Consider the following 26,664-nt stretch of genomic DNA (forward strand, 5'->3'; position numbering starts at 1 on the left):
TAAATGATCTAGGACACTTGGGGTCACAAGAGACGGTGGGCACTGGCCAAGTAGGATAACCTAAGAAGGCTCTGAGTGCTCCACTGCATTTCTAAAATATCATTTGACTCTCTCCACGATCTTGTGGGAAAACTAAACTGGGAAAACTAAAATTGGGAGAGGCTAAGAGAACCAACCACTCAGGGTCATTCAGCTCATCAAGGTTTGTCTGAGGCAGGATCTGAATTCTGATTTTACTGACTCCAAGCCCTACAAACCCAGAAAGGTCAACAAAAGGTTCAAACTATAAAAGATAACAAGTCTGAACACTTCCAGTGCTCTTGGAAAGCCTGGGCACACTGCTGGACGCAAACTTCCAGGTGCTCTTTTCTCATGGCCCCAGTAAATACGAGGACCCTGAGGCACAGCCCTCAGCTGATCTAAATGGTGAATGGTCAGTGCTGCTCCCGCCATCCCCCCCCACCACCCCCAGGCATAGCCCTCAGCTGATCTGAATGGTCAGTGCTGCTCTCCCTGAAGATTTCTAAAAGCTTTCCTGCTCCTTTTGTATAAACTATCAGTAGTGCAAAGTTAAATGCTTGTCGGAATTGTTAAATTCAAAATAGCTAAGCTCCTGGCATTCTAACAGAAACTTGTATCGGAAGTTCAGACCCTACCTACAATTCCAACCACTTATCACTGAGGGAGAAATAGGAATCTTTAATAAACATTATCACAATACCACTAATTTTAAAGATTTTTTTCCCATTCATTCTACCCTTTTCTAATCTACATTATTTTAAAAAACATTTCCATAAAATCTTTCTAAGTTTGTTACTTGTCATATATTTTCTTTTAAGACAAGACCTGCAATTCCATTTCCAAAGGAAGAAATCAGCAACTGTCTGTATCTTGGTGTAAGACAAAGCCAGTCCCGTGTTAGAGACAGAACTCAAGCCCAGATCCTGCTCTGACCCCAAGGCCTGCCCTCTAGCCATATCACATGACCTCTTGATATTTGCCTTAAATGAAAACAATTTAACACAAGAAAAACATGTATTTATCACATGCGCAAGGACAGATGTTGACAGTGGGTGTTCCTCATGTGACCCTTACATCAATGTATATAAATTACCTGCAAACTAGTTCAGCAGCTTGTTTATGCTTTGAAACTTTTTTATTTATAGATTTTTTATTGTTTTCAAACTAAAACTTCACTTCTGATGATGACCCCAACAACAAGAAAGAAAATCAGTCAAGTGTCGTGTGCTCTTTTCTAAGAACTGACAAACTGTCAAGATGCTGGCTGATTTTCAGGAGGTCTGGGAAAGCAGTGCAGCCCCAACGAGACAGCCAGCCATCTAATCCAGTAAGCCATGGTCAACCTACAAAAATTACAGACTCAAACACTGGGGCAAAAGATGACGCCAGGGAAATGTTCTAGACTTTCCAACCTTCTCCTTCTTTGGTAGCAGCAATCAATCCTCCTGTCCCAATTCCTCCCTCTGCTCATCTTCCCATCTTCAGAACTTTCTCTGTTTACCTGGACTTAGTTTAAAAGTGGGAAGTGAGCTCTTATGGCTAGAATGACCAAGTCTCAGCCAAACATGGACCATGCAATCCTACCAGAAAGGCAGCCTGGGTTAGGGGAAGAGATCCCTGGTCTTAAAAGAGGCAGGAGTCATGGGTTCAGCAAGTCCAATATTTTCACTGGGCTTTATAAAGTTGACTACAAGCTCAATCTGAGGCAGTGCAGTGGAGCAGTGCAAACAGGGGCTGCCATGTCAGGCAGGGTGTCTGTCACATGGTGGGGGGGGGGCAATCCCTGGGAACTTAGCCTTTACTAGAACAAAACCAGGTAAGGGCATCTCATCCTGGGGACCAGTCTTAGGAAAGACACTGATACAGTATGGGGATCCAAAAAAGGCGGTCAGGATGGGGAAAGATGTTAAGATCATCACATGAGTTCAGATGGAAAAGCGGATGTGTTTCCTCTAGAGAAGAGAAAACTTAAAAGTCAATTATAACTTCAAGAATTTGAGAGGATGCACGTCCAAGAAGGGTTAGACTTATTTTACTTGGTCCCAAAGAGCAGCACCGAGAGCAATGAGGTGGAAGATGCAGAAAGGCAGATTTTGGCTTTAGGCAAGGAAACCACTTCCTGACAACTAGAAATGTCACCAAATGGAATAGACTGCCTTAGGGAAGGTAGAGAGGTCCCACTTACCAGAGGTCTTCAAAAAAACAGAGATGACCAAATGTGGGCTATACCCATACCATAGAAAGGATTCTCAGGTTACTATGGTCTGGACTAGAAGGCCTTTGAGGGCATTCCCAACTCAGATTCGTGGACTTTTGAGTTATGTAACTAGGAACAAATCATTGAACCTCATTATGGCAGAAATAATTCCACTACTGACATTATTACAAGGGTATTTGGTAAATATTCAAACACTCTAGAAATTTTAGCTGTTAATAATATGAATATATATAATCTTGCCTTTATAGCAGCAAGTACCAATGTCAGGGAAGCCTTCATGGAGAGGGAAGCACCTCCTCATGGAGAGGGGAAGGGAGACTGTGGTATATGAAAGGTCACCATCAGTCAGGAAATGTGACCTTTTGTCCACTTGCACTGTTTGCCCACTATGATGATACAGGCTCCCAACTGGTGTCTCCCCATCCCAGTAGATTCTATACATTGCTGCCAAAATGATTTTCCTTCCACACAGACTGAGAACAGGGATTGTCCTCTTCCTTCTTTTGTATTCCCAGTGTAGCACAGTAGGTGCTGGCACATAGTAGGTATAACAGTGGCTCTAGGATCAAACATGCCCCACAGAACCTGCCCCAACCTAACTTTCCAGCCTCCATGGACATCACTGCACCTGGCGTACTCCGTGATCTAGCCAAACTCACCTTGTTTCTCTTCTTCAGCCCTCCATCTCTGTGTGCCTTTGCGCTAGCCATTCCATACATAAGTCTATAATGACCTCTCCTTATTCCTATATCCAGAGACATCCTCTCTTCATTTAACTGCTAGAGGGTGCTACAGTGCACAGGGCCCTGAGTCAAAAAGACTCAACTTTCTGAGTTCAAATCTGGCCTGGGACTCTTACTAGCTCTGTGACCCTGAGCAAGTCACTTAGCCCTGTTTGTCTCAGTTTCCTCATCTGGGAAATGAGCTGAAGAAGGAAATGGTGAACCCCTCCAGTATCTTTGCCAAAAAACCCCAAGTTGGGGACATGAAGAGTCTGACACCACTGAAATGACTGAACGACTCCATTTAACATGCAATGGAAGCACAATCTTACGTATGATCTCATTCTCCATCCCCCTACTGCTAGTGCCCACCCTCCGAAGCCACTGTGTATATATGTGTGATTTGTTCACTTTATATTTACGTGGCATGTAAGCTCCTTTAGAACGGGGACTGTTTCAGTTTCTTTTTTGTAACAGCACAATGCCTGAAACATGGCAAGGTCTTCATAAATGTTTGTTGACTGAATGACTGAACAGTATAGTCCAGTTTGGTGAGAACAGAAAATTCATGAAGGGAAGTCACAGCAACTAAGGTTGGAAATGCTGGTTGGAGGACCATAAATGCCAGGCTAAAGAATTGATGATTTATTTAGTTGGCAAAAGGGAGTGAATAAAGGTTTTCAAGAAGGAGGGGGAATCAATCAGACCTGTGCATTAACAAATTCCTTTACAGATAACTCTGAATTGTTGAAGCATTTATACAATACTTAAGGTGGGTGGGGGGGGGGCAGACGGGCAGGGCTTATTGGAGGGAAAAAAAGAGCCTAAAAGAAAAAGAAATCCAGCTCCTGCTAAAGTCTAACAGTAGGTTTAGAAAACAGCAAGAAAAAGGAAGCTATAATTTATCATATTGTAAATGAAAGCAGTCTAATTTAGTAACAAATCTAGACATAGGAGCAGAGGAGAGTAGGTCAAGATGACAATGGGATCTGCCCTTTGGTTAAATCATCACCTTCTCCAACCAAGAACACAGTGAAATAGCTAATCTTCATGATAATTCTTGGTCAGCACCAAAAAAAGATCAATTTTTCCTGGAAACTCAGAGACAGTTACACTGTGTCAGTGGTGTCAAACGGAAATACAAACTAATCATGCCTGCCCCAAGTGTACTGTGTTGTTCTATCGTACCTTTATTTTGTTGAATACTTTCCAGTTACATTTTAATGTAGTTGAAGCAGCTGTATTCGACACCTCTGCTTTAGAGGAAAGAACAATCTATCTGAAGTCAGAAAACCTGGGCTTGTTTCCCCACTCCTGCCACTTAGTAGTTTGGCCTCAAATTTTCAAATCTGTAAAAACAGAGATAAGGATAACAGCCCAAACTGCCTCACAGTAACTTTGGGAGAACCAAATGGTTCCTGTGCCAATGGGCCAAATAAGAAAATGCATAAAATGCTGTGCAAATCTGAAAACATCATGCAAAAGCAACCATTGTTATTAAACTACAAGCTATAGGAATGCAAGGCACTATCTCCACCCCTACTCTAGCTCACCCTCTAAAGTCTTAGAGGCCCAAGATGCAGCAGACAGTGTAACCATTTGTTTCAGCACAGAAATCCATCACCTTGTGTGGTTTATCCTTTCTTGTTGAAGAGGACCATGACATCAGGAAGGGGATGCCATGACTTGTAAGTAAATTGGATCTAAGTGAGGGAGGGCTGTGAAAAGTCAGCAGCCTCACTCTCTTCTACAGAGCCATCTGGGTCCGACGGTGAGATGTACATCTGGATGACCGGAGATGGCCCAGGATGCAGTGGGAGACCTTGGCCTTTGTAAGCTGAGGTCTCTCCAGGTTCTCACTTTGACTGAGGCAACACCCATTGGGTGATTAGGGTTAAGAAGTGAGCCAAGGGGAGGCCCCTTGAAATAAAAAAGAAAATCAAATTGAGGGGAAGATCCTAGAAGTAAAAGGAAACTTAGCCAGGCCACACTAGGTCCTGGGCTTGCCCTGATCACTCCAGCAAGGTAGAACTCATCGGCACAGCCATTAAAAAGCCAGGGTCACTTTAAGCCACAAACAGTAGAGCTGTGTATAGTGAAGCTTAAAAACATTAGTAATAACTATTGGCTTGTATATTATTTTTGAGTAGGAACTGAAGTAACCAAAGGTTGTTTCTTCTCAGGCATCGAGTTAAGTATTTTAGGTGGGATTTGAATCCAGGTCTCCAGATTCAAAGTCCAGCATCCTGTCGACTATAATCCATACCACACCATCCTTAATTTTTTTTTCAAGTTTTGGAGGTTAAGTATGAAACATCTCCTTTCCCAAAGGGGAAAAATGAAGTATTATTATAATTGATAATGGTGCCTATGATAGGCAAAAAAAAAATAGTTTACTTGTAAATCATGTGCAAATTTTGGTATTAAAACATCAAATACTTCACAAATATTGAAAAGGATCGAAACCTCAGGGAAGGAAATGGAAGCTAAATCAGGTCAGGTTTCCTCTTCTTGGGTCTCAGTGTAGTAAAATGAAGGAGTTAGAGTAAAAACAGCACTACTGGGTTCAAATCCTGACCGTGATCTTTAGAAGCTGTTTGCTATGCCGCGTGAAGTCACTTATCTTCGGAACCTCTTTACTTCTGGGTAGGACGAGGGGGGTAGTGATGTTGACTTCACCAGGTATTTTATGAACCCCCCCCCCCCCGCCCCAAGAGCCAGGGCTGTGCCCGTAAAGGAAGAAGACAAAGCCTTTACCAGGGAGGCTTAACCTACGATCGGGGAACTTTTTTAACTCTAATGTTTCAGTAGCGGCGGCTTCGTCGGTAATGCGATGCATTTTAAGAGACTTCGAAAAAGAGTCCGTGGGCTTCGCAGGAGTCAAGTCGGAGCCCGAGAAAGGCCGGAGAGACTGAGCGTCTCCCACCCGACGCAAGTCAGGGCGCTGGGCTGGAGCTTGGAGAAGTGATGGGGAGGAAGCCCGCAAAGTTGCGCGAGACGCCGCCCGCGAAGGGCCGGGATGGGGCTCTCAGCTCTCGGGGCTCTGCGTGGCCGTCTGCCCCCCGACCCGCGTCTACACAGCAGGCGTGAGGGGCTCGGGCCGGCGCGGCCCCCCTGCCCCCGCCCTAATCACGAGCGGGCCGGAGCAGGAAACGACTTTGCCCCAAACACAATCCGGCCGGGAAGGGGGCAAGGGGGCGCAGCTCCATCGGACACTTGGCTCTCCCCGGACCGCGGAGCCGCCAGACCCGCGAGCACAGATCCCTCCCCGGCCCGGCCCGCGCGCCGGGGCTGCTACGGCAGGGGAACTAACGGTCGGAGCGGCCCGGGACTTGAAAAGGCTGCGAGGAACAGGAACAGGAACAGGAACGCGAACGCGAGCGCGAGCCCGAGCCCTCGGCTCCCCAGGCTCTCCAGGCCGCGCACCGCGCGTGCCCGGGCGCCGGGGCCCGCCTCCAACGGCCTCGGCGACGGCGGCAGCCAATCGGCACCGCGCGGGGGCGGGGCTCGCCGGGCAGCGGGGCGGGGAATTGCAGGAGCTACGGTGAGGGGAAGGAGGAGGGGAAAAAAGGGACTGAGGGAGCGCCTCCTCCTTCTCGGGCACGCGGAGAAAGGCGCTCGGGACGGCTGAGCGGAGGAGCGCCAGGCGGCCGAGGCGAGCCGGGCCGGGCCTCCGAGCGCCAGCCCGCTCGCGCCGGGGGCCAAGATGGTATCGTGGATCATCTCCCGAGCTGTGGTGTGAGTGCGGGGTCCGCGGCGGGGTCGGAGCGGGGTACTGACCTGCGGCGTCGCGTCGGCCGTGCCTCCGGCCTGCCGGCCGTCGGGCGCTCCGCGGCGTCCGGTCGAGCCCTGGGGCAGCGTGTCGTGTCCCGCGGGGTGGGCGCGCGGTCCTCTCGGCAGCCGGGCACCGCCCTACGGGGCCGGGGCAGCGGCGGCAAAGTTGGAGGAGGAGGAGGAGGTGGAGGGAGGAGAAGGAGGGGGAGGAGGGAGGAGAAGAGGGAGGAGGAGGAGGGAGGAGGAGAAGAGGGAGGAGAGAAAGGAGGAGCGGGGGGAGGGGCGGGAGGAGGAGCAGCGGATTCGGCGGCCGCGCGGGCCCAATCACAACGTGAGCCCACGCGGCTGGAGCCGCGAAGGGGCGTGCAGGGGGAGGGGACGCGGCGGCGGCGGGAGCGAGCGCTGGGTGATGGTGTGGAGGGAGCCCGAATCACATGGCCGGAGGGGCGGGGCCGAGCGCGGGGTGGGGAGGGAACGCGCCCGGCGTCCCGCCCCTGCCGGGACGCGGACTCTCCGGCCCGGGCAAAATGAAACCAGCCGTGCAGGAGCCGAGTTTCGTTAGGTACCCCCGCGGCCTGCCGGCCCCCCGGTGCGCGGGGGCACACTCCGTCCGAGCTCTCTCTGTGTGCGGGGAGACACCGAGCGAGCGCCGCTGCTCCGGGTCCTCCCTTCCCGCCACGTGCAGCTCAGAGCCAGACCGGGGGAGTGAGGTGACCTCAGAGGGAGGGACCGGATCCCGAGGCCTTGGGACGTCAGGTAGGGAAGCCGGGGAGAGGGCGCCCCGGGCGGGGGCCGCTTAGGAAAGTCTGTCCTCCCAGCGGGAGGGGGCTGGGTCAGGAGGGGTGCACGGGGTGGGGCGGGACGCCCCAAGGTGGGAGTTGGGGGGGGGGAGGTCTGCTTGGCCGGATCTGAGAATTCAGAAAAGCTTGTAATGCCCAGCGAGTCTGCAAAGATCAGAAACGATCGATTTTAACGAGGTGGCATTTTTAATGACTGCACTTGTCCAGAGATTTGGGAAAGAACTATCTTAGGCCTGATTTAATTCATGCTTTTTTCTTAAAGAGAGCATTTTGTATTTGGGTTTGTTTTTTTTTTATCAACTTGGAAGCAGAGCATGATAGGTATAATTATATTTTGTAAAAACTAGATGACCTAGATAAAGTTTGCCAGCAGTAAATGAAGTTCTGCCTTTTTCAGTCGTGGATTCAGTCCCTATCGACACCTGCAGAAATCGGGGTCACAGACTAAGACTTACTCTTAAAATGGTAGTAAGTCATCAAAAGATCCTTCTCGTAGATCTGGAAGGGACTTTGCAGGCCAAACCTTTCATTTTATAGATGCAGAAAGGTAGGTGGGCTCAGGGAGCTAGGACTGGCCGGAGGGCTTGTGGGCTGGAAGCCGGGCGCTCTGATCACCATAGTGGACACCACTTCTTCCAGTTGTTTCTACGGACTCTTGTATATGTCTGTGCTGATTCTATGAGAGGTACCCCCTTTATAAGGTAGATTATTTCTGCAAGTCTTGTGTACATCTGGCAAGTGTCATGTTTGAGATAGTCTTTGTTTTAACTCTGACCCCTTTTGAATATATTTTTTAGAGAAAACATAGAAAACTGAAGCACTTAATTAACAAATATTTATTAGCACCTACTATGTGCCAGGCATCGTGCTAAGCACTGGGGATTAAAAACAAAAGGCAAAATACAGGCCCTGCTTTTGAGGATCTGACAGTTTAGGGGAAAGAGACAGGAACAAGCTACAAGCTGGACAAACTGGAAATAAGAGAGGGAAGTCCTAGAAATAAGGGGGGCTAGGAAAGGCTTCTAAAGAAGGCAGGACTTTAGCCATGATCAAACTTGCACATTAGGAAAATCATTTTGGCAACTGTCTAAGAGATGGACCAAGGAAAGACTTTAAGCAGAGGAACCAGTTAGAAGATCCATCAAACAAGTCTGGCAAGAGGTGATGAGGGAGGGGAATAGCCTTGGGTGTACTCTGATGAAGTGTTCTTTGGTTATGTCTCCCCTATCCTTAACTTGCCTTGGAACCCAAGTCTAGGGCTTAAAATGTGTCCTATTAAGTTTCTTCCTATATGATCATTATAGGCCAGAATTTCAGAGACTTGAGATATTATCCGGTAAGTTCTCTGTCTTTTGCACTTTTGTGTCATCCACAATTTGATAAGTGTTCCACTGGGGACTTTATTGCCCGTGATTTAGTTGTTGACCGGAAGGTGGACAACCACCACCAGCCTGCGTTCCTTCGGTAGTGGCATCTCTTCAAGTAGACGTAGATCCCATGACCATAGTCTGTATCTGAGAATTCAGCCATTCTGCATCCGACCAGCTACAGTATTATATAGTCCGTCTGCATCATGTAAAAAAATAGTCCACAGGCTTATTTTCTTGGACCTAAAATCTTTTAGTTATCAGATCTGCATTTCTGAAGTGACAGTTGAAAACTTTGCCTCAAAGCCCCAAGATCAAGAAGCATGTGAGTCCACTGGAGAAGCAGTTTGGGTCCTCTTGACCTTTTTTCCTGTATCTTTGTTCTCTGGCTAGGTTTTAAATTGAATCTGGAGACAGTACCAAGAGGATGGGGGAAGGGGGGGAGCTCTGACACCAGGAAGGAAAAAGAGACAGAAGGGAAAAAACAAAAACATATGTCAGATACCTTGGAGAAAGCCAGGTAAAAAATACAGATGACATTTCCCTGATCTGCTTTTCTAAGAACTTTGTCAGTAAAGGAAATAAGATTAGTCTGGCATGTTGTGTGCTCAGTGAAGCCATGCAGTCTCACAGTATTCTCGGCTTTCCAAGTATTCACAGACTGTTCTTTGCTAATCGATTCTAGAATTCTGACAGGAATCACCATTAAACTCACCCATCCCTAGTATTGAAGGAGCTATCTTCTTCCCTTTTTTCTGTGTAAATTAAGCATGGAAACAGATGCTTAACTTAGATATAAAAGGTCACATAAACAAATTAGAGGACTAAGGAATTAATTAATTTTCAAAACTATGGATAATGGAACAGTTCACAATCAAACAAGGTGTGACAGGACCAATATTTTCTGCTCATCTCTCTTTTGGACCCCCCCCCCCCCAAAAAAAGAGGGAATTTACTTTTCTCTAAAAGGTGACAAAACGATCTTTGGGACCTAATTGGCTCTTGCTTCTTTTGACACAGCTTCCTGGTCACCTTAGAGCCTAAAAAGTCCCAAGTGGAATCATAGTGGAATTTTTAACTTGGGCAATGTCCAAAGACTGTGGAGTCATCACACCCTCCCTGGCCTACCAGATATGTTTCCATATGGAAACAACTAGTCTGGATCTATGGAAGGCAAGTGCTGCATCCTTGTTGCATATCTTTGCTCTGTTAGGGCAAAGCAAAACTCCTTTTGTTAACTGCTCTATGACTTACAAGTACCTTCTTTTATCTCAAAATTGAACCTGAATCAATGGGGTGTTGACATCAGGCCTGTTCCTACGTAACACAAGGAATACAGTCAATTACAGAAGATAAAATGAACTATTGTATTTATGTCGAATTTTCTAAAGCATTTTGCTTTTTAGAAAATCACTCAACGTTAGAGGAGAAATAGCTAGACGAGAAATCTTTGCAACTAGTTTCTTTGCTGAACATCTGATTTCCAAGTTGTACGAGGATCTGAATACATTTCAGAATACATTTCAAAGCCATTTCTTAGTCGATAGGTAGGCCAAGGATATAAACAGGCAGTTTTCTAAGAAAGAAATCCAGGTTCTCAGTAGCCCTATTACACACACACACACGCGCGCGCGCACAAATTAAGCAGACAGACATATTCACACTAGTAAAAAGATGCAAATTAAGTCTAAGTGGTTGGAATGACCAACCCTGACCACAGACACCAAATTATTAAAGCTGTGGCCTCCTTCTCATGCACAGTCAGATATTAGTTTAACATCACAACCTAACAATTCTTCCTTGTTACGAAATAGGGGGATAGGGGGTAGGGTCATAAACATGGTACAACAACAGAGTGCATCACTGAAGTTTCTGTAAAAAACAAAAACCAACCATCCCCTAAGATCAACGTCTCTAGACAAAATACATTTTTCCAGACCTCATTAGACTTAATAGTCCCCCTTTGCAAAAACTCTTCATTCCTGTATCTTAAGCTGGAATCCTAAAAGCCAAATCCCCTTCTCAGACACCAGTTTCCTGTCCAGGACTCCATAATCCCTAGAGATAAATGAAGGTGTTCAGGGGACTTCTCTGTCACCTTGTAGACAGTTTGACGTAATAGGTTAATATTTCTCTTTCTTGAAAATATTTAAGCCCAACTGCATCCAGAAAACGTCTCAACTCACTGACCTCTTTTGGCTCTAGTTGTACTTTGATGGCAGGTAGAATAAAAAAGAAAGTTTAGTATGCTGGATTTTTTTTAGCTACCTAAGTTAATATAGGACCTAGGATTTTTTCTTCATTCCAAAACCAAGGCCAAGGTGTGCAGTGGCAGCGATTGCATAAAAGCCTTTGTCCTCTAAATTTAAAAAGGAACATGTAGGTATCTGGTGCTATAAGAATAATCTAATGTGCTAATTCTAATGAGTTTCCATGTCTTTCAGAGCAGTATGTTTGATCCATGATCAGATGGATTTAAGATCCATTCAGAAGGACATTGGAGCCATAGACAGGTCCTGTAAGTCCCCGTGGACATGAAAAAAGTAATTGAAAAGAATGCAAGTTCCTTGAGAATAGTGACTGTCTTCTGCCTTTTGTACCCAGATTCCTAGCATATGATAGGAGCTCAATGAATGCTTATCAGATGCATGAAGCAGGCCTTGAGCCAGGCCTTGAAGTATGGATAGAATGTGTAATTCTGAGGTTGTCTTACTCAGCTGAATTTTTATACACTTGCGTGTGGATGGGGACACACACACACACACACACACACACACACACACACACACACACGAGAGGATTTTCCATTCTCAAGCCTACAGACAGACTGACTTAGTCTCTCCAGTCCCAGCAGGATAGCAGTTAGTTCTGGCAAGGGGAAGGAACCTAGAGAATTTTATTACTGCGTTGTTCCTTTTTCAAAAGTATCACCTGTTGGCAGTGATATGAAGTTACCTTGGTAAAGAAGGGGAAGGAATTGGCCCCGCCAATGCCCAGCCCTGCTGTCTCCCTGTTGCAGGCCTGATATGGACAGGCTCCCAGCAGGCCTCCTAAGAGGCCCTGGAGAGCACATAAAGGAGACCTCAGGCCCCCACCCATCTCTTCAGAGGTTGGAGATTGTCAGGGAAATAGAGGAGGTCCTTCTCTGGGGCCATGAAAGTCATCAACGGACAAGCATTTTTCATGCACTTCTTACAAGGCGGGCATGGTGCTTGGCACAGAGACACAAATAGAGTGAATGGGAAAGATCACTTCTCTCTAGATGCTTATATCTTATTGGAAGAGAGAGCACACACAAATAGAAGTGTACATGATCCCTCCCCCAACCCCCACCAAATATAAATCACTTGCAGAGGTAGAGTTTGGTGGGTCTGTGGGACTCACATTAAATGTCTGTGGGACATTTAATTTATTCTCCACATCTCATAATTTCCATTAACATAATCATTAATTGAGACCTTTACATTAGAGTGTGTGTTATGCCAGAAGAGATGATTTATGCTTTTGAAGAGATTGCAGATATTTGGATAAGGGAAGAGATTAATGGTTAGTATATGTGATGACTGCTTTCCAGCATTTTAATGACTTCCATGCAGAAGGGGAAATAGATTGGCTCCTTGTGATCCCAAAGGGCAGAACTAGGGCCAGCTGATATATTTTGACCGAGTATAAGGAATACTTTTCTAATAGTTACAGCTCTCTAACCATGAACAGTACTTCTCTTAGAAAGCAGTGAGCCCCCTGTCACTGGAAGAATTCAAGCTGAGGCTGGTGATAATGTCAGGGATGCCAGGACTGCATTCTTTAGGGTACAAATGAATAAATGAGTCTATAAATGAAGAAAACATTTGTTATATGCTTACTCTGTACAAAGCACTGTGCTAAGCTCTGCAGAGAGATAGAAAAAGAAGAGGAAGACTGTTCCTGTTCTCCAAGAGCTCTTATTCTAGGGGAAGGAGACCCTTCCTAGGGAAGGTTTCAGCTAAAAGTCGTGTAGAAAGGTCCCAGGGTCCTTTGGGTGCTACAGCAAAGCAGATGGAAATGCTTCTTCTTTAACGTCAAGTCCACCAATAAAATTGTATCCGTTTCCGATGCAGAACCAATTGAACCATTGGACAGGACTGGGAAGGTGGCTGAGGGCACTGGACTGGAAGTCTAGCTATTCCCAAGGCTATTGGGTTCGGGGGCCTGGGCTGTCCCCATCAGTGTCTGTGGGGAGGTGGTGGTGGTTGTGGTGGTGGTGGTGGTGGTGGTGGTGGTTTGAGCTGCCTCCTGTCTCTCCTTTCTGCCTCAGGTTGGCTGGCCTGCCTGCCCTGGGAGCCCAGTGGTGACATTTGGTGGGGGTGGCTGTCCCCTTCTCCACAAGACTTGCTTCTCTGGTTGATGGCTGGGCTGGACTGGAAGCAGGACCAGTGGGTGCACTGAGGGGACTCCTGTGATCCCGTTTAACATTCTGTGATTCCTTATACCTGCCACATGGCTTATCTGCTTCCTTAGGAGGTCAGAAACTTTGGCAGGGTGGATGGCATGGTGAGAGGACCTTAGATGATAAAAATTTGCATTGAACTTGTAAATTAAGTTTTACTCATTTATAGGGCCACTTGGTGTTTTTGAAAGTGTATGTTAACCATAGCAGAATTGTGTAAGTCTGAGCTAGATAGGATTATATAGTTGATCTCAAACCTTGAACACCTAGAGGTGTTCTTTCCTTATCTCTGCCTTGTAGAGCACTTCTCATCCTTTAAGATGTTAGGCTCCGTCTTCTGCATGTAGCCTTTCCTGGTCCCACCAATTACGAGGGGCCTCCCTCTCAAACTACGTTGGACTTAAAGACTTATTTGTATTTATTCCCTTCATAGTTTTGTTGAGTATTTTTTATATACTTGTCATTTTCCCCTTCAGAATGTAGGTTCATCATGAATAGTTATTGTTCTGTTCTTTGCACTTGTATCCCCAATGCTTTGAACCAGTGCCTGGCTCCTCACAGACACTTAATAAATGCTCACTGATTAACTGGATGTCTGATGTCTACACATGAGCCAGAAATAGAGTGTTTATGTGAACATCTCTTTTTAACTAGCTTTGGAGAAGAACTAATAGGAAGACACCATTGGTTAGCTTTCTTTACTGTTGATAAAAGGAAAAATTTGGTAGAACAGCGGAGAAAAAGATGGTAATGGTGTCACTGGAGATGTTTGCCCTAAAGATCATGGCGATAGCCAATAGCCTTTTGGAGTTGGAATACCCAGCTTGGAGTCAGGAAGTCCTGACCTCAAATATCTCCTCAAACTCTTGGCAGCTCGTGACTCAGGGCAGTCGCTGCAGGATGGGGCTAAAACAGCCAAGTCATGTCTGTCTCAGTTACATTTAGGATTCTCTGGACCATTCAACAGGCAGATAAAAAAGCTCTTTTTTTGTTTGAATAAAAGCGTTCTTATGTCAGGACAATGTAGGCTCCCCGAAAACGTCGTCGGTGCTTCTTATGGCAGATGGGGAGCAACAGGGTCGATGGGCACCTTCTCCTTCTCCCGTGTCATCTTTATCTCTTTTATGATTATCTGGCACTATCCTTGGTTTCTGTGACCCTGGTAGAAATTCAGTGAAGCACTAATAGTGACTTTCATTTTGTAGTGGTTACCACTCCTTTTTAATTAGAAGCATGGTATAGAAGAAACTTCTCAGTATATTTTATTTTCGAATATTTGAAACTCCAGAAATACATAAAGAAAATAAAGATGTTTTTCTTTATTTTATTGATGTGGGGTGCATCTTACCTACTGTAGTTACCAAAACTTTTACTTTGTATACTCAGTATCTAAATCCCAAGCATTTTATTTTGCGTGAGAATATATAATATCTTGCTCTTTTGGTCTTACTTAGTGATAAGTTCAAATTTCACAGAGGTGATAGTGTTTTCTGGTCCATCTGTAAACAGTTTTTTTCAGGTACTTGATACTTTGTTTAATACAGTGCAAATGCCTTATCTGAAAAATAATATATAGCTGAAAATAGTAACTCCAATTGCTAGACACTATAAAAGGCCATACTTAGGAAGAAAAGGAAAGCCGCCATTTGAACAGTAAATGAGAATTAATATTTTAAATAATCAAGAAAATTGGCTAAAGTAGATATCAAACCTTCATACTGTAAGATTTTGGGGGCCTCAGAAGTGTGATATGACATGACATGATAAAAGAGAGTTGGTTTGTAAGTCAGAAGGAAAGCCAGAACTATGAAGTTTTGCATCTGGGGCAAGAGGCACATAAGGCACCCTCCTTTGGGGCCTGAGCAGAGCTAGAAAGCCCAGGTTCCTGATGGGAAGATAAGTGTTTCGTGCATTCCAGACCTGGGGACAGGCAGCTTGTGCCGAGGCAGGCTCCCAGCAAATAGAATAGCAGGTCTGGGCAAGAGCCTGCAGGCCCATGGTAATGCATAAAGTTCCAGAAACTTTTCATAATTTCCTCCCCTCTTTCCAATCTTTTTACCCCTCATTTCCTGACTTGTACACAAAAAATAACATACCTCCTAAGGAGGAGAGATGCATCCGACCAGAAAAGGAAGTGGGTAGATAGGAGTGAAAGATGAGAAGGGGGGAAGAAGGGAAGACAGCAACGACTCACATTTCTGTAGCACCTGCTAGGTGCCTGGCATTGGTCAGGTTCTTTGTAAGTACTATCTCACTTGAACCTCAAGGTAACTGAGGGAGACTGAGATGAAGAGCCTTGCCCAGGATCACACTGCAAGTCAGCTTCTGAGGCCAGATTTGAATTCGTCTCACTAATTCACATCTATTCTACGTGTGTTGTAGTGCCTGCTTAGCCTCCCACAATTGATGTATGCCCCAAACACTGAAAGGATAAGGCCACCAGAACACAGGCAGATCCTCTGTGGAAGATCTGTTGGAAACCTTGGACAAGAACTGAGATGAGCGAATTTGGAGAGGCAGCATTGGGGAGTGGGGTGGGTAGTAGGGCTGTACCCGAGCCAGGCTGAGCAAGAATTATTCAGAGTTGAAGTATTCCACTTCATAATTACTGTGTTCATGTCACTTTGAAAACCAGTTCCTATAGTGGCAAGAACTTGGCAAAAACCTTAATCGAGATGAGGCGACTACTGAAATTTGGATTTAAAAGTTTGTAACACAGGTTCTTACAAAACCACGACACTCAGTTACAAACTCAAACGGTGTTTCCAGCTGGAAGTTGACCAAAAATTTTCTAAGAGTTTTCATCTGACGTTTTTTTCCTTCCCTTTTTTTTTTTTTTAAAGTTAAAATCATGAAGAGTGCTGGCCTAAAAAGGGCAGTGGGCACAGTATGGTCTGGGGGTCACTCTGCTGTTGCCACCACAGGGTGTCAGATTTTAGAATCTAATGTTTTGTTGACCTGAACCTTGGGGTATCCCTAAAAATTCCCAAAAGTCTAACCAGTGGTTCTAATTAAATTCCCTTCCCTACCTTTTGGGTTTTGTTTTTGTGCCTTCTAGAAGGAAGGGATGTTTCCTATTAGATTTTTGAGCTAGGGAAACAGAATTCTGTAACTTGACAAAAGTAGAGTATTAGTATCTTCATTGTCATTGAGGAACCTTACTGATAGTAATTAATTGCAACTGCAATGAAATATTAAATTTAAAATTCTTGTTTCACTGTTTTACTCAGAAGCCACAGTTTTCATAATGGTGCTTTGGTTTAATCATTTATAACACCCCATTGTAATGAACTGGCTTTGGACTCAGGGAACATTGTGAATTTAGGGGCTCACATTTGGATAGACTGTTTTATTCTTGCAAATGAGAGACTTTTATAGTAATTTAATTTTTAATAAAGTGTTAAAATTTTCAGTTTTTTGGATCAAGTGATCCAAAGGACTTTAACAAACTTCAAAGCACTATATAAATGATAGCTGTTATAGATAATGATAGCCCTGTTGTAAACATATAAATAACAATTCTGATCTGCCATAGAAACTTAATAGACTGAATATGTTTAAAAATTTGTAAATGCCTGGAAGTTATCAGCCCTGTTGTTCGTCTGAAAAGGACAAAACTTCCCATGTAAACTTGATTGGTCATCTGGTATGAATTACAAAAATCATGGAATAAAGTAATACTGTAGATGTAATGCCTGGACCTCATTAAAGCATCTGGCATAGTTACTCACGAGAGCTACCTTGGAACTAAGATTCCTTTCTGGCTTCCTGGGTTAACTTCTTGGAGGAGCTGACACTTGTCTCCTTAACCATAAATGTCAGTACTCATGTGGATCTGTGGTATCACCGGAGGTTTGGACGTTCCCTCAGTGATGCCCATCCCTTTGCCCTTGCTGAGGTCTGGTGCCCTTCTGAAGATTCTGCATCACTAGTTGACCTCGCTAGCACTGGCTGGACTTTCCCTCACACTCCTGTCACCTGGGCCTGCAAGAGGAGTCTGGACACTCCTTGTTCCACAATGCCATTCAGTAATTGCCTCTTTAAGTCACCTTTCCTTTTTAGAAAGCCGTTAAATTAAGTTTCCATCCCATCAAAATTCTGGCAGTGATAATACACTGACTCTCAAGTCATTCTCCATGAGTTTACCACCTGGTTCACCAGCTCCCTTTTCTCTCCCACTCCTGTTCTTCTCCTCCCTTCAAATACCACCCTCCCCCCCTCCGTTTCCTCTGCTTCTCAGCCACTTGTAGGGATGATCACACAGCAGAACATGCCAGCACCCACAAGCATTTCACTTCCCTAATTAGAAACCCTGCCATTTTCCTATCTGACCATCATCTAAAATTTCACCTCCATTATGCTTCCCCGCCCCGCCCCCCAAACCTGCTTTTCTTCCTCTTCCTCCCCTCCACCCCTCTATTTTCTGAGGCCATTAATCCTGCTCTGAGTTCACTCTCCAACCCCAGCCCAATAATTAGCCCTTTCATTTCTGCGCCTGCCCCCTCCTCTTGAATCCTTTCCCTTCCTTCCATATCACTGCTCTTCTTTTGACAAGCCTTAGCCCTGGATTGCTCCCACCATCCGCTTCCTCCATGCCTACTCACAAGCAGCTGAATGCACCTGGACAAAGTTTCACAAATGTGCTGCCTGGGTACATTGCAGATTCATGTTTTCCCTGTTATCTGCCTGGGGCAGGATTTAAACTCTGGTCTTCCTGACTCCCACGGCCAGCATTCTACTCCCTTTTTTGTCCCCCAGTACTACATGTTCTTGCTCTTCCCTGATAAGTCATCCTTGTTTTCCTTTGCAGCCTGCTTACACCTGCCATGCTACCTTCCATGTTTCTTTTGAGTTTGGGACAGTTTTGATTTTCCTGAGATTGTGGTGGCTCACGCTTTGCAACCAGAAAGTATCACTGGTAGATGTGGTCCGTGGGTCAGATGTGATCCAGCTTGCTCTCCTCTGCACACTCAGTTCTGGGCCCAGCCCGCTGTCCCATATGCAGCATCTTTCAGGCTCTACAGTTTAAGGAGCCCAGTAATCAGGCCTGTCTGGCCCTGTGTCACCACCTCAGCATTAGACTTAAGCCACTTTGTTTTTGCCATGTGAATGAGTACTTACACTGATCTCAGTTCTATTACAGAGAATTTCACATTGAACCTTTTGTAATGTTTTTGAAAATTAGAAGACTGCAGTTATACATTTTGTTTTCTGATTCTGAAAGAGGAGGAATTGTGAAGGTAATTTGGAAGGCTTTGGAATTATGAATAACTTTAGATTTTTCAGTGAAAAGGTATTTGTGGAAAATCTGAAGAGAAGCTGAAGGATCTGAGGACAAGATGGAAGAACAGGACCATGTGAAGGATATAGAAGGGGAAAGAGTAAGAGAAGGGAGGAGCACTTGGTTATGGCTCTTATGGGATTAAACTAATAAAAAGGTGAAGAGAATGAAAACTTCGGCATTCAAATCCTCCCTGGACTGGTCCGTACAGTAGCGAGAGCGCTGAGCTGAAATGGCGTAACAAAAAAAAAGCCAAGCCTCATCCTCTCACTCGCAGGAAGTCAGTAGGGCAGGGAGACATTTGTCATGGAGGGCATCGTGTCATTTTTGTAGTTCAGGCATGACCAGGTGACTGCTATTCATAACCAAAGGGCAGACTGGCCTCCATCCTCGAAAGAAGCTAAAGGACCTCACAGAAGACATCTCTTCCTTCCCGTTCACTGGGACAGTGAAATGGAGGAAAGGAGTCACCTTTTTTTAAAAAGAGAAGAAAAGGAGTGGAAGAGGTTAGCAGGGCTGGGTCAGTACTTGAGCATGTAGAGAGCCACATGTGGCCTTGAGGCCACAGGTTCCCCACCTGTGGGTTAAGGGAAGGACTGATATGTGTCAGAGGGAATGTCAGTTGCTCAGAGGAAAAAGAAGTACCATGAAGTGCTTGGAGCTAAGATGTTAACGTGAGCCCCTTTTTGCTTTGAAGAGGCCAGAAGCCCTTAACCTATGTGGAATGAGGATGTCAGAGCCCACCTGCTGATTACTCATGAAGGTAAGAGGCCAAGAAGGGACAGAAGCGTGTGTTTGACAGTGGGCACGTTTATGCATTTGCCAGCCCCCATCTTTGCAGAGTGACCTAGTGGAGGAGTACTATGTCTTTCTTCTGATTGTTTGGAGTAATAGTGATATTGTCAGCAGGAACAGAAAAAGCCAAATCACAGACTGGCCAGTCTAGGGAAAGAGACTGCAAGCCTTGGGGCCCATTGGAGATTTATCACAGAAGCGCTCTTAAAATCTGAGCCTTTACCATTAGTTCTCCAACTCAAACCATTCCCTGATTTCATCATTGACTATAGAGATTCTTTTGCACATTAAGGGAAATTTAACTACATGCAGTGTCTATGCAAAGTATGGAAGCTAGTTAGAGTTCTTTAGGTTCAGGGCCTGATAGGAAGGGTCTCAGTTGCCCTCCCACGAGTAAACCTTATCTGAGGGCTGTCTTTTCCCTTCTGGCTTCCTTGGGTTCTCTCATCTGGCAGCCAGGGAAGTTCTCCAGCTAGCCCGCTGAGCTTAGTCGTGTCTGGGTTTTCCTTGCCCTGACATTATTAAAGATCACTCTTTCCTTTGCTAAACTTTTGTTAAGAACTAAGCATTTTGTTTTGAAAAGGTTTTTCACTTAAAGAGTCTGTTTTTAAGTTTCTTCCAATAGTAGAACTGTGAATTTATTTTTATTTAGTCACTTGGATAAACTTTCGGCTTTCCTAACTGCTGTCCTGTCTTGAAAGCTTGTGGTGTACCTTGAAGAGAGAATTAAACTAAAAATATATTGTGTTGATTTCATTCATTCATAATTGATGCAGATGATGCTTTATAATGGTGGAAGAAAAGGTACCTGGTTTTTTCATTTTGTAGAGAAAAAGGCTTAGTGCCTGCTGCCAAAGGTAAGGGATCATTCCAGCCGTTGACATGCAGTTTTTAAACTTTTTGAATACTGGATTGTCAAGTGTATACCATATAACAGTTCTGGAACTTTCCTTTGAAACATTAATGTAACTTAAAGTCCTTGCTACATGCATAAGAGGGGCACTTCTCATTCCCTTGCACCAGATCAGTTGCCAAAGTCATTTTGCTTGCTCGCTGCTCTGAACTTGGGACCCGCTCGGTCACCTCCAGAGACTTCCAGTTGCCTAAACTTCTCCGTTTAAGCTGTTAAAGCCCTACAGAACCTGAGCCCAACCTGCTGTTACAGACATTACTTCTACTGTGTTCCTTAATCCAGCCAACTGACCTTTTCTCACACGGGACATGTTCCTCACACATGATCCTCCCTCTTCAGTTTCTCTGTCTCCACATTCATCCCCCAAGCCTGGAATTCACTCCTTCCTCACCTCTGTCTTAAAGCCTCTCTCCTTTTGAGACTCAGGCCCAGTCTTGTAGAGGAAGAAGCCTTTCCTATCTGAACCCTCCAATTCCTAGTGCCTTGTATTTAACCATGGGAGGGTGGAAGTGGATGTATAAGCATATACACATGTTAACATTGTATTTGGGCTGGGTGCATTTTCACATGGGCTTCTGTCCCTATATTAGGAAGGCAGAATTTATGATTTCAAAGAGAATCTCATATGTGCCTGAAAGGTTCGGAACCGCAGGATATAAGGAATTCTCTAGGCAGAAGACAGGAGAACTAAAGCATGTATTTACACTCCACAGTAACAGGCCCACAAACCAGCGTCCCCATTTTGATATTTTGATCAAAAGCTTCCAGGCCCAATAAGTCTACCTCACAAGAGTAACCAGGAGGCCACAGAGAAGCGAGATGGTATAAGGCAAAATTGTGTACATGCTTCCCCTGTACCGTAAGAAGATTACCCGCTGGCCTCCAGTCCTTACTCAGCACTCCTCGCTCCACCTGGGTCAGCTCTGCTACTGGCAGCTCAGCTTCGGCTGTAGGTGTCTCTGGCTCCAACCGGAAGAAGAAAAAAAGGGGTCTTCAAGCTGTCCTCTCCCCTCTTATAGAGTTTTTGACATCATCAAGCGCCACCTGAATGACCAGGGCCGATTGGTTTTGAGTTGGCCTCTCCCCCTAGCGTAGACTAAGTTAACACCCAATAGGGCGTGGCTCTGAAGTCAACACCTCCCCTCAGCCAGCCCCATGACTCATCACACAGGAAGTTCTCTGCTTCCAGGCATGGGTTTCTGGACTTCCTGCCCCAGAAGAGGTCACACAGGAAGTTCTCTGCTCCCAGGCATGGCCCAGCAATGCTCAACGAGATAAACTGAGTCACTCAAAGAAAACAAAGGCCACTCTGGCTACACTCCACCCCTCACAATGTTCTAGGATGCACAATCCAATCATAATTTAAATTAAATTATATATCCTAGAACATGGTGATCTAATTACGCAGGAAACTAAAACATATCGTTCACAATAAAGCAAAATATCATTCAGGGACATTCCCAAATATTGGTTTACGATTCAAATGTGATCCACCCCTAGGTCCCAGCAAGATAATCTCTTCAATCAATCATCCCCAAAATACTTATTAATAATTCAAACGTCCGCCCCTAGATCTTTGTATCCATTACATAGGATCAGTAATATCATAACAATAAAACAATATAGCAAGGATAGCACAAAATGAGTACACAGAACACTATCATTCCCCCCCCCCCCCGAACGATTGGGGCTCAAAATCTTGGGGTAAGGGGTGAAGGTCTCATTTTCCATAGCTTCTTCATGCTGAAATTGGACGTAGAGCTGTGCCTGCCCCAAAGAGTCCCATTCCAGAGGTCAGTTCTGTTAGCGAGCTGGCAGGAATTCCAAGAACACTACATGCTTAGGCAGTCACCAGAAAGTGCAGGGTACTTAAGCCTAAAGGAGACAGAACTAGCAACAAAGTTAACCAAAACAAAGCACAAAAAGAGTAGGCAAGTATGGGCTATTATCCTTCAAATAAAATCATCTTCATTTTGGTTGAGAATTCAGTTATGAAAAGATCCAACATTAGAGCCAAACTCAGGTGGGAAATGTTTCTTTTCAAAAGGAACACGATGAGGAAGCCAAGAGGATCCCACCCTAGGTCGAGACTAGGATTGTCCTCCCAGCCTTTCCCCAGATGTACAAGCTTTCCTCTGTGAATCACACAAGGTCACCTTCCCTCCTGGTATGACTTCATCTGGCTTCTGTTTTACCCATACCTTAGCTCCCAACTTTATTCTATCAATGGAGCAAGACCCTTTTGCTCCTGTTTCAAAACTCCATGTACAATATAATCTCAAGAAATTGGCCCTTTCAGCACAGTCCTCTGGGGCCAGGCTTATCAGCTTAAGCCCTGGGAGGAAGGGATTATCTCCTGCTCTGAGCCCCTGGGAAACCTCACCCAGCACTTCCACCCGCCTGTTTTCCTTCAGGCCTTCCTTGCTCCTAAAGCTCCAAAGTACAAAGAGCAGTCCAAAAACAGGGAAACATTCAACTAACCCAGCACCCCAAAACGCCATGCTCTCTTGTTAAAGGCAGAATCCCATCCTCATCGCCAAATGTTTTAACAATCGGCTAGCAACTCCTGTAGGGGCGTAAGATTCCCCCCTCTCCCCCCACAGCCAGCACCCAGGAGGCTGCCGGGACACCGGGAAAGCACAGGTTCTTTTTATCTGCTTAAACAAGAAAAGCAAGGTGAAGGGGTTGACCAGCTTACTTTAATCCAGCATTCAGTTAGCAGACAGACAACATTCATTTAGTTCAGGGGAGCATATACACAAGCATCAAGAGACATACTTCAGGGGAAAAAACTAGCACCCCGAACCTCAAAACCAAAATACAAACAAATTACAAATATCAACAGACAGACCCAATACAATTCATAGTTACCAACATCTGGGCTCGGCCCGAGAGCAAGGGCTGGCCCAGAGTCACGCTCCCCACCGCTGCTGCACCAACTGGAAAAGGAAAGAGAGGGGTCTTCAAGCTGTCCTCTCCGCTCTTACAGAGTTTTTGACATCAAGCGCCACCTGAATGACCAGGGCCGATTGGTTCTTGAGTTGGCCTCTCCCCCTAGCGTAGACTAGGTTAAGACCCAATAGGGTGTGGCTCTGGAGTCAACACTTCCCCTCAGCCAGCCCCATGACTCATCGCACAGGAAGTTCTCTGCTCCCAGGCATGGCCAGCAATGCTCAATGAGATAAACTGAGTCACTCAAAGAAAACAAAGGCCACTCTGGCTACAGTCCCCAGCACCTGGCACATAGTACTGAGGAAGTACTTGTTAAGTCATATGTATACATACATACACACAGAGAGACCTACATGCATATGCACATATATGTATATATACATATATATTTAAATTTCTTCTTACCTCAAAGAAATGAGAAGACAGTGTAGAAAAGCCTATGTTCTAAGGTCGAATTCAACAGAAATATATTAATCATTTACAATGTGCAAGGCACTGTACAAGGGAAGCAAAGATAGCCATTGCCCTCAAGGAGCTTATAATACTGTAAACAGAAGAAGACATACATACCTCTAATAAAAGTCAGACTATGTTAAGTACTTGTGAGAGTTCAAACAGAGATGAGGAGTTTGGCAAAGAAGAAATCACATCTAGCTGAAGGAATTCTCAATGACCAAATCATCATTGGTATTTCTTATATATTCCATAAGATTTAGGCTACTATATGATAATTCTAAGGGTGATGAATGAATATACAGGGGAAAAATTTCTATACCCTAGAGCCTGTTACATAGTTCAGACATATAGGAAGTCTGATGACAGGAGATAGGGCTTTTTTGAGTCTTCTCTGTTTGCAGTATTTTAATTCTTTCAACCAAGACCTAACTCTGGGCCAGACTCCATGCTAAGCACCAGAGACAGAAAGACAAAAATGAAACAGGCCCTTCCATGAAGGAGCTTACCTTCTTTTGGGATCAATAGGGATGGGTGAATAAATGTGGATGGCTGGGTAAGTGGGTAATAGAGCAAGCATATATTAAGTACTGACTGTATATCACACGGGGTATACAGATAGGCAAGACAGATCTTTACGCTCCGATGAAGGAAGACAAAGCAGAGCTGGGAAGGTGGGGCAGAAAGTAGCTCCTCTAGAGTTTATCTATCCCAGCTGCAGGAGGGGGATGTGCTGTTTGCCGGCGGGGAGGGTGTAGGGGTTCTGGTTAAGTAAGGAAAGCAAGGGGGAGGGGTGGCCTGAAAGTGAACACACACTGTTTAAGTAGAGATAGGTACCAGATGGTGTGATCATTGATATAGGGGATGCCCAGGTGAGGAAACTTCCTCTACCCATGTTGGTTGATTTAACACCCTCTTTAAAATTGATAGTCTTGGAAAGAGTTCCCTGAATCCCAAGTGGCCTTGCCTCAGGTTACATAGTCAGTATATGTCAGAGACAGAATTCGAACCCAGATCTTCATGGCCTCAAGGCTGGCTCTCCATCCATTATGCCATGCCATTTCTCCAAATTAATGTAATATAATTTGGTAGAGAAGGCAGCAGCTGGAAGGATCAATCAAGCCTCATAGGAGATGGAATTTGAACTGAGTTTTTAAGGAACATAGGGGTTCTGAGAGGTAGAGGGGAAGGTTTAGCATGTGCTCAAGACATAGGAAACCAGTGACCTGTACGAAGATGGTTGATGGAATGTCACGTGGGAAGAACAGCAAGAAACATTTTATTTGCCTGAAACAGACTTAAGAGTGGTTTAAATGCCGAGGGGGCAGTTTGTGTCTGGTCTTAGAGTTAAAGTGGAGCCATCAAGGTCATTGAGCAGAGGAGAGACATAGTCAGACCTGTGCTTTATTTAGATAATTTTGGCAATTGAGTGAAAAATGTATCCAAAAGGCAAGGTATTTCAAGGAGAGAGATCAGGATTTGAATTGTGTTCAGATAATCTTAGTAAATAGGGTTTGTTCTGAAGCCATACCCTTCTTAACACTGCCCCTGAGCAGTATTAATCTATTACAGTCCAAATCCACCATAACCTAACTATAAAGTCATTTCACTAATAGCTTAAGCTTCAAATACAGATGTTTCTGACCCTGGACTAACTGATCCCAGTAATAATAGTTCATGTAACATTAATCTATATTAGAAGCAAATATTAACATGGAGCATGTGCTTCTATTATTGAATCATTCATAAATATTAAGTGGAAAACTGAGAGAGCTTAAGTGTATGGTTGGGAAGCATTCCCCTTTTTCTAAATCTAGTTGTCTGTGTCTTAAGACCGCATGTTCAGAGGGAGAGAAGGCCAAGTTCATTAAGTTGGGTGTCAGCATATAAATACAGTTTGGGCTCTTGTCCAGTCAAAGCAAAGCTGGGGTTTGGAGATTCAAAGGTATTCAGTGCTAGGAAGGGTAGGCTGTCATTTGATAGCTGAAGGACATGAGGAAATTGTAGACAAGAACTTTCTGATCATGGCACCTTTTATCTCTGCCTAGAGAATTTTTAAAATTAGCTTTTGCCACTAAGATATAGCTTTTTTTTTCCTATTGACTTTTTAAAATTACTGAGAAACTACCTAACAAATTAACCTATCTTAGGTCTGAAAAGAGATCAGGTGGCAGTGAGAAGAAATTTAATGAAAAATATCATTGGGTTCGGAGGCACTGAAATGTAATGGATCCGTGGCTAAACTTGAAACCAGGGAGACCTGGATTCAAATGGTGCCTCTGACATAAACTTTATAACTATGAGCAAGATGCTTCAGCCCTCTGAGCCTCTGGCTAATTAACACATATTTATTAAATACCTACTATGTGTCAAGTTATTTCAGTCGTGTCCAACTTTTTGTGACCCTATTTTGTGACCCTTGGCAGAGATACTAAAGAGGTTTGCCATTTTCTTCTCCAGCTCATTTTACAGATGAGGAAACTGAGGCAAACAGGGATAAGTGACTTGCCCAGGTTAAGTGTCTGAGGCCAGATTTAAACTCATGAAGATGAGTCTCCCTGATTCCAAACAGCGCTCTATGCATTGTACCACCAGCCCCCAGCTGCTATATGCCAGGCACCAAACAAGACCAATTTACTAAAAGTTACAGACCTTGTTTGATCTGCTTTGGTTGAGAATTTTTTTTAGTGGGTATAATTGGCATCTCTATGCAGGTGACTCACAGATTCATGTATGAAACAACTCTGTCCCCTCAACTTCAGTCCCCCTTCACCAACTGTCTGTTGGACATTTTAAACTAGATGTCCTAGAGACATCTGGACCTGGCATGTCCAAACAGGCCTCACTCACTATGTTCGCCTCACACTGCAGTTTAGCTTTTGAAACCCTTCACAGTCCGGCCCAATCCTTCTTCCCAGCTGTTACTCTGTGCAGTCAGGAAT

At 44.8% G+C, this 26,664-nt stretch overlaps 2 protein-coding genes across 3 annotated transcripts in view; both read left to right on the top strand.

Moving 5' to 3' along the window:
* LOC118829440 (collagen alpha-1(I) chain-like) overlaps positions 1-6,509 on the top strand; it is a 164,169-nt gene extending 157,660 nt beyond the window's left edge. The window contains exons 6-7 of the mRNA XM_036736460.1: positions 5,770-5,896; positions 5,994-6,509. Of these exons, the coding sequence (XP_036592355.1) occupies positions 5,770-5,896; positions 5,994-6,509 (643 nt within the window). The remainder of the gene's footprint in view (positions 1-5,769; positions 5,897-5,993) is intronic.
* The window catches only part of REEP3 (receptor accessory protein 3), an 84,294-nt gene continuing 64,137 nt past the window's right edge, over positions 6,508-26,664 (top strand). Inside the window, exon 1 of one of the 2 annotated variants that reach the window (XM_036734789.1) lies at positions 6,508-6,699. In XM_036734789.1, coding sequence (XP_036590684.1) covers positions 6,668-6,699 — 32 coding nt within the window. In that variant the 5' untranslated portion in view covers positions 6,508-6,667. The remainder of the gene's footprint in view (positions 6,700-26,664) is intronic. The other variant, XM_036734788.1, reaches the window with a different exon arrangement.

This window comes from Trichosurus vulpecula, chromosome 8 (assembly GCF_011100635.1).
Source record: "Trichosurus vulpecula isolate mTriVul1 chromosome 8, mTriVul1.pri, whole genome shotgun sequence".
Classification (NCBI taxonomy): Eukaryota; Metazoa; Chordata; class Mammalia; order Diprotodontia; family Phalangeridae; genus Trichosurus; species Trichosurus vulpecula.